Source organism: Gavialis gangeticus, unplaced genomic scaffold (genome assembly GCF_001723915.1).
Source record: "Gavialis gangeticus isolate Ggan-Ray unplaced genomic scaffold, GavGan_comp1, whole genome shotgun sequence".
Classification (NCBI taxonomy): domain Eukaryota; kingdom Metazoa; phylum Chordata; order Crocodylia; family Gavialidae; genus Gavialis; species Gavialis gangeticus.
Genome location: NW_017729001.1, coordinates 3,675,004 through 3,683,032, shown reverse-complemented (window position 1 = coordinate 3,683,032; position 8,029 = coordinate 3,675,004). Strand labels below are relative to the sequence as shown.

The 8,029-nt window shown below is 46.0% G+C and overlaps 1 protein-coding gene across 1 annotated transcript in view; it reads left to right on the top strand.

The window, feature by feature from the left end:
- The window catches only part of SDSL (serine dehydratase like), a 38,695-nt gene extending 37,537 nt beyond the window's left edge, over nt 1–1,158 (top strand). The window contains exon 8 of the mRNA XM_019506691.1: nt 340–1,158. Within this exon, the coding sequence (XP_019362236.1) occupies nt 340–533 (194 nt within the window). The 3' untranslated portion in view covers nt 534–1,158. The remainder of the gene's footprint in view (nt 1–339) is intronic.
- Nucleotides 1,159–8,029: the final 6,871 nt, after the last annotated feature.

Genomic DNA, 8,029 nt, shown 5'->3' with positions numbered 1-8,029 from the left:
CAGGCTAAAGAGCCCCATGGCTCTCAGCCTGTCATTGTAAGGTCTGCTTTCCTGACCTCTGATCATGTGCGTGGCTCTTCTCTGGACTCTCTCAAGCTTCTCCACATCCTTTTTGAATTGTGGAGCCCAAAAATGGACGCAATACTCCAGCTGTGGCCTCACCAGGGCCGAGTACAAGGGGAGAATGACGTCCTGGGATTTCCTTGAGAAGATAACAACCTAGTACTGGCATGTAGCTAAGTAAGATCCTTCTGTAGCTCATGTGTAAAAAAAAAAATTGTGCATTTGATGATGACAGATTTCTTCCTTCCTTTCTTCCTTCCTGCTGGTATTTCCTAGATGATGAGCGGATGCTGGTGGATCCAGCCTGTGCGGCCTCGCTGGCCTTACTCTACAGTGGTCACCTTCAGCAGCTGCAGCAGGAAGGGCACTTGACCATGGACCTGGACTCCATTGTCATCATTGTGTGTGGGGGAAGTGGTATCCACATGGCTGAGCTTCAGGCCCTGAAAACCCAGCTGGGTTTGAAATGACATCCCTTGGTCAGCAGATGCTGACCCCGCTCCTTTGAGAAAGTGGGGGAAAGTAGATCCAATATAGCTACTACTAAAATGTGTTACTGGTCTCCCTGTAGCAACTCTTAACAGAATTCAGAGAAGTTTATTTAATAAGCACCAGGCTTGTAGTTCTTGAATCCAAATGCTGAGCTCCCCCTGCCTCTGAACAAATACTTTAATGATGCTGGGAGTGGCTGCTTGTCATTGAAATCCCACTTCCTGGGTAAAACTGAAGGAGGAATTAGTAGAGGAACATTTGTTTTCTATGAATTGTGGCAGCCAAAGCTGTCTGGGAAAGTACATTAGGGGGCTTGCTGGAGCCAGACTAGTGATTGATTATGACTTGTCATCACTCTGTTTTTAACCCCTTTTCTCTTTCTGAACTGTTTGCGGTCACCTCTGATTTCTGTTATTTGCTGCAATGTATTTGCTGGATAATTTACAACCGATGTGTAGTTACACAGTGTTCACTTCAATTGTTAGTTGTGATCTGTGACTGATCATTTGAGTCATCTGATCTCATTTCTGCTCCCTGATTGGATGGCCACACTTTGTGTAATTAGTAAATAAATAAAGGTTAAAGATAGTGTATTCTTCATAATATCATCTCAGGCTGAAGTCTTAGATAACCAGCTATTTGTGATAATACCAGTGAAACCTTCCTGGTTTGGGGATCATTTTCATGATTAGGAGCACTTGGGAGAAAAGGTATTTCTGCTAAAGATTCAGCACTCCTGCCTCTTCAGTTTTGACCTGAGACCTGGCAATGCACATCTCTGAGACCCTTCTGGAAGTGTCCATAGATAGTGCTGCCTTCTCTCACAGTTTGATTGGGAGGCTCACAATAGTCCTTTCCTTAAAGCCCCAGCTCCTGGACTGAGGTGGTGACATGACAATTGTAGCTTTAATTTTCAAACAATGGATTTCTGTCATGACTGTTGTGGAAAAGCTGGAAAACATATTTCTTTACAGGATGAAACAGAGGAAGAAAAATGACAAAACCTGTAAGTTATGAGTTTAAGCTAACTTTGTAGGGTGTTTTTCAGTGCAGCTCACAATTTTGGCTAAAGAGAAGGGGAAAAAAATCCTTTTAAAACAAAAAAACCCAAGCAGACTCAAACCTTCAGGCCTGATACAAGCTCAAAGAGAGACCAGTGGAAAAAATCCCTCAGTAATGTGTTATGAATTGAATGGGGACCCATCAGCTCTCGAGGAAGCACCCTAGACACCTTGATCTTCTCCCAGCTCCCGTAAATGCATTCTCCATCCACACACTTCTCTCCCAACCACGCCGCTTCTGTATCCCTGAATACATTCCTGGATCATCCACCCCGGGCTTCTGTTTCCTCAGCCCTCCTCATAAGACACTTGGGTCCCAATCCTCAGGAGTAATTAGATACCTACAGTGTCATACCAACCAAGTTTGGTGCCTGGGGCAAAGCCTGCAATGGCAGCCCACCCTCACCCTGCACACAGGTCCAGAGGCACATGCCCCGCCATGCTTGCCCGGGCATGCACGCAATGGTGGGAGCTGCCCTTCTTTTGTGCCAGTGCCCCCCACCCCCAAACGAGCTGCTCATGACTCAGCCCCTCTCCCTTCAGCGCCCAGGGCAGTCATCCCATTTGCCCCCTGCCCCCTTGCTACAGCACTGGGTACCTACCTCCCACTGGAATCACTGAGGGTTAGTTGTCTGGATACCTGTGATGATCTGGGCCATAGGGCTTGGCATCAGCTGGTCCCATTGACTTTTAACTGGAGTGGGTGGCCAGCACCTCTGGAAAGGAGGCCCATGGAGTTTGGTTGCTGATTCACTGCCACATTAGTTCCAATCAGCTTACATGAGGCCCTACTAGGCTCACACATCCCAAATAGCTATATAGCCTGCCTTCTACACTCTTTTGGAGTCGTACATGAGCAAGGGTCTGCTGGAGAAAATATGAGTTAAATCATTAGTCCACAAGGGGGCAGCAGAGCCTCTCCTGCTCTCCCTCCTGGAAGTCCCATGTATTGCAACAGAGCTGAGTTCCTTGCACAGATCCAAGGGTAGAAATTTACCCAGTGTGGCAAAGTAAAGTAGGAGAATGAAGAGCTGTAATTTGGGGATGTGTGGACAGTGGCAGTTCAGCTCCAGCTTTTAGGTTTTCCAAGGAAATAATTAGACATTATTTTAGCTTTAATCCCTATGTAAAGAACAATAATACTTTGCCCATCACTTGCTTGGATATGAAGTTCTTGGGTACATATTCAGTCTCTCAGTCATTCATAAGTAAGCAAATTTTATCCTCCCTGTTGCAAAAAGGGGGGAATAGGATGTGCTCCATCCCTTTTGTGGGCCTCTGTGCAGAAAGGAGTGCAAAATTCATGGGGCCAACAGGAGCCTAACTTAGAACCCCAGGAATGAGTGGGGCTCCCCAACTTCACACCATTTATGCATTTTATCCAATAACTCTTGAATACAAAATACAAGGATCAGACCCAGGGATCTCTTATTGCTGGATTGCTGATCCATGCTGTCTCTTTGTCACCTCCCTGCCCCTCATCCCAGGATTTTTGCATTCCTGCAGGTAAAGTGTCCCATCAACTGCAGGGATGAACCAAATGCACCACTCCAGCTTTTGCTGTAGGCTTCTGGTTAAGGCAGTCTCCTGAGAGAGGTGGATTTGAACCAAAATCTCTCACTTTCTAGTTAAATGTTCTGATGGGCTGGCACTCATTAACCCTTCCTATGTGAGACAGTCATCAATACTCAAGGGGATGAGTCCAGGATGCAATTTCAGGCTGTGAATCCATCTTTCCATAGCACCTAATTCAGGGGTGATGCTGTCTTTTAGATGCTCTTTTTTCTCAGTGTTTTCCATTGACTGAGTTAAATGTCCCACGCTCAGCGTGCTGGCCGTTGTGAATCCTGATCTGACAGCACCTGCGTACTCAGGTTGATGAATTCTGCCCCCACAGCAAGACACCTAAAAGTTAGGCCTGGTGATGCTGGGCACTGCCAGGCTTGGCTCACTTTGTGGGGGGCAGATCTGCAAAGGTATTTGTGTGTCTAACTGCTATTTTGGTGCCTAGTATCTCACTGATTCCAATCCACAAGAGGTAGGCAACTGAACTGGGATTAGGGACATACATATTCCTCTGTGAAAGTGGGCCCTTGTATCTCAGTGCCTCCATTTCCCTCGGTATGGTAGCCTTGCTTTGCCTCACAAGGGTGTGATGAGGATAAGTACTGTGAAAACAGTGAAGTACTCAAACACTCTGGTATGGCTGGGGGCAGACAAGTTCCTCAAACAGACAGAGGTGCAGACAAGGCCTCCAAAGTTGTCTTTCTAGGTCCCAATTAAAGCAAATTGGTGAGGAAGTCTGACAGCTGTTTTCCTTGAAAGACAGCTGATAGAGGACTTTAGCCTTCAGGTCTGTTGACAGAAGCTCTGGACCCAATGCTAGGGCTGGGAGGGAAATGGTTTCCTATTTCACAGCAATGTCTTAGCTGTTAAAGCAATGCCCTGTCTTGAATCAGAATGAGAATTTGAATTCTTGAAAATGCGGGGGAACCAAAAAAGCTAAAAACTCTCCAGGTTGGGGTGACCGGAAGCACGTTGGTTTGGTCATGTGAAAGCTTGTCTTCTGGATTATTGAAACATCTTGTATTATAATCAGCTTAAGCTTTGAAATGCGACATTGTTCTGAACCAGAAAACTGGATCATTTCTTTTTCAAATGTCCATTGAAACATGCTACCGATGTCAAAACATGTTTTCCCAAATGATTTTTGAAATAACATGACGAGCTGAACCTGCTCCTTCCCCAGGAATGCTCCAGTTTTGACAAATTGGTTTATTCCAATGAAAAAAACCCTGTTTCATTGTTAAATTCCTTACACACACATCCCTCCCCCCAGATTTGCCCTGTGCACTTAAATTCCCTCCATCTGGTTGCCTTGTTTTTTCCCTCTGAGACTGGCATCTATGTTCCTGTTTATTCATTTCTGCCCCTCTTCTTGGCTGATCTCTGGGCTCCATGGTTCCTCCCTCACCTGAGCAGTGTCCACGCGGTTTTTGGCTGGGGCACTCCTTTTCCGCCAGCACGAAACGATTCTGTGACCAGACCGGGCTTCTTAAACTCAGCAACCAGCACCCGAGATGAGCCCAGCGCTAACTGAGATTGAGTAAGGCAGCAATGAAAGGCCTCCTATCCCATTACAGAGTCATCTGACTGGGTTCCCCTCCAGAACTGCCTTTAAAGCTGTCTATAATTTTAATTGGAACAGGGCAGCAACCAGCAACCATTTTACACTGTAGCCGGCACAGGCAGAGGAAGAGTATGTCATTACAAGCACCTAGCAGTGAATGGCTGTTGCCAGGATGGCTCCTTCCAAGCTATAAAAATAACCTGCCTCTCCTGGGCGAGTTTTTGTCTCCCGGATCTTTGTCTTTCCTGGATGAGTCATTCGCTCCACGGCTTCTTTCACCTGTTTGTGAGACCTCTGCTTCCCCATTGTTCAGTGTGTGAAACTGTGGGTCCTGCTGCAGCTGTTATTGGCAGCCTCTTGTTTGTGAAGCCTGCATGTAGGAGCTGGGGGAGGCTCCTCCTTTATTGCTTCACCCATCCACCTGAGACAGCAGATGCTGGCTTCACACGCCCCAGGAAAAGCAGAGGAGTGTCGTGTCGCACCAAGACGTTGGAGGAGGTGGGGAGGCAGGCGGACAGGTGGTCAGAACCACCCTTCCATTCCCACCCCTGGGGACTGAAGAAGGAGTGAGCCAGCAGCGCTCTAGATAACACTTTTCCAAAGCAGGCCCCAAGCAAGAGTCTTGCAGGGGATGATGCTTCAGTCTTGGGAGGCTGCTTAGCCATCACATGATCCTTTGCATTTCCCCAAAGAAATGGGCCTATCGGTTTTGCTCTTTTCATCACCTTGCTAATATTTTAAACTGGCCTTTTCTATTAATACTTTCCCCTCATGGCAGGTAATCATCAGGGAAGCAGCACTGCATAAATAGTGAGCGGCATGGGATATTATCTGAAAACGAGCCTGCTGCCAGCAGAGAAGGGAGATTTTCAGATTGCTGCTGTGCCTCTGCCTTAAAGTTCCCAACGAGATAAATGAATAACTAGCTGGACATTTTCTTCTCCTCAGTCACTTTCAGTAGCTTGACCTGTTACCTCCATTTACTCCTCTGCTGCTAAGATCATGGATGATTCCCAAGCCTGTTTTGTTAAGCAATTTGGCACTGTAAGACAGCCAGGGCTGCATCCTCAGCTCCAGTGAATTGGCATCGCTCCACTGGCTTCAACCAATTTGTTGATTACCTGGCACGTTGTTGGCTGCATTAGTAATAATTTAGCTGGAGTGGGAACTTTCAGTCAGATGTGGCCTGAACCCTCTACAGCTTTGGTGCAACGTGGAACTTGTGAACTGCATTTCAGTTTAGCGGGTAGGACAGGAAGCCTGAATGCTCTTCCTGGCTTCTCTAAGCCCCTCTCTTTGCCTTGGTTTCCCCTCCCACACTTTACTTATCTTGTCTGTTTAGATTGCAAACTCTTTGAGGCAGTGACTATCTCTATGGATTTCTACAGCACTGAACACCACAAATCCCTGCTTTCAGCTGGCCTCTAAAGGCTGCCATCACATACATAATAATTTTTATTTACAGTCTACCTATCTAACTAGCTAGTTATTATGTAGGCCTGTTTGTATGCGTTAGGTAGTCAAGATCTTTGAAATGATTACTGCACCTACCACTGCAAAGCAAGCACCTCTGGAGGGACCCGTGGAATTCACAGCACAGAGCACTGGAGGCGCGACACCTTTAGGACAGGATGCAGACTATCCCAGCTATTGGTGAATTAAACGGGACATTCGTTCCAGCAACAAAGCAAGTATCCTTACTCTTACTGAGGATGTGGAAAACTGAGACCCAGAAGTTAGAAGAGGCCCAAACAGCAAGGGACTTCAATCTCTTGGGCATGGGCCTCTCCCACAAAGTCATTGCTTTTCTGACCTAGTATGGCAGGAATAGTCAAAGCTTCCTCTGGACCAACTAGGCTTCTTCCATTGAGTCTGATCTCCAATGGGGAGATGCACCAAGATAATTTTTTGAGCTGTCAGGCCTCCAGCCCTTGTCTGGTTCCAGGCGAACATCTTTGTGGCCTAACCTGGCAGAGAAGGGCTTTGGAAGGGTCATACAGCACACCTGACCCTGAGCCAGGGCAGGTGCTCAGAGGCCTGTTTATTCCCTCTAAATTTATTTCTGTCCCCAGATACCTGCCAAGCTTGGCACAACTCCCAGCCTAGCATCACACTCGCTTTACCACTGATGTCACCCTAGGTGTAGCTTGCCTGAATATGATTGTTTATTACTGTTAATATTTATCCTTAGTCAGATTGTTTTGACTATGGCTCCGTGCATTAATTAGTGAGCACTCCTTCTCAGACTAATTACTTTGCTACTGTCTTTATGCATTATTATTATAATTATTATTAATTATTACAATCTTCTCGCATTCCTGCTGTGCTGTCTCCTATCAGGAGAGAACAACATATATAGATCTGCTTGTTACAGTGATTTATTGGTTGTGTTTCTGAGCAGTATTTAATATAGGCTCCCTCCTCCTGCCCTGGTGTGTGCATCCACACACACACACACACACACACACACACACACACACACACACACACACACACACACAGTATGCACACACACTCTCGTGCACATACCCTTGAACAATGCCCTTCGTAATCATATACACACACACAGAACTCTCTTTTGTCTACACATGCAGGCCCAAAAACACATGCATCTGCTAACCACCCCATACATGTAGATGCAGACTGACACACACAGTGAACTAAGCATATATACAGAGAGAGATGTGCAATTACTATGCATGTACACCTCCTCTGCTTACACATATACCATTCCCATACCTGCAAATACACACAGGTACACTGTAGATGAGTGAAGTGTATCTGTAGACTGTGTGTATACACAGAAAGAGATCACACACATCATGTACACAAGCACTCAAGACATGCACACATAGGACTATTCTAAACATACCCCTCTACACGCACATATGCTCACACACAATGAGACAAACTCTTTGTTTCTGAATGAGTTAGCCTATAACTCTTCCCTCCCTGTTGACAAACACTCACACACATTTTCTACCCCTGTAGCACACACAACAGTTCAAATACACTGTGCTCCAGTTTTGACTCCTGTCCTTACAACTGCAGGTAGACCATTCACCGCTTCTGTAATAAGAGATCCAGAAGCCACATGCCATCATTGTAATAACCCCCCCTCATCTTGACGGCTTTTTTGGACACATCCCTTCTCTACTTGATTTTTATCAGTTTTTCTCTCTCATTATTTTTCATCCATATTTTTCCTCATCTTCCTCCCTATCTTACCCTTGTTCTGTTTTCTCATTACTCTCTCTGATAAGAGACATAGGTCTAGATCATT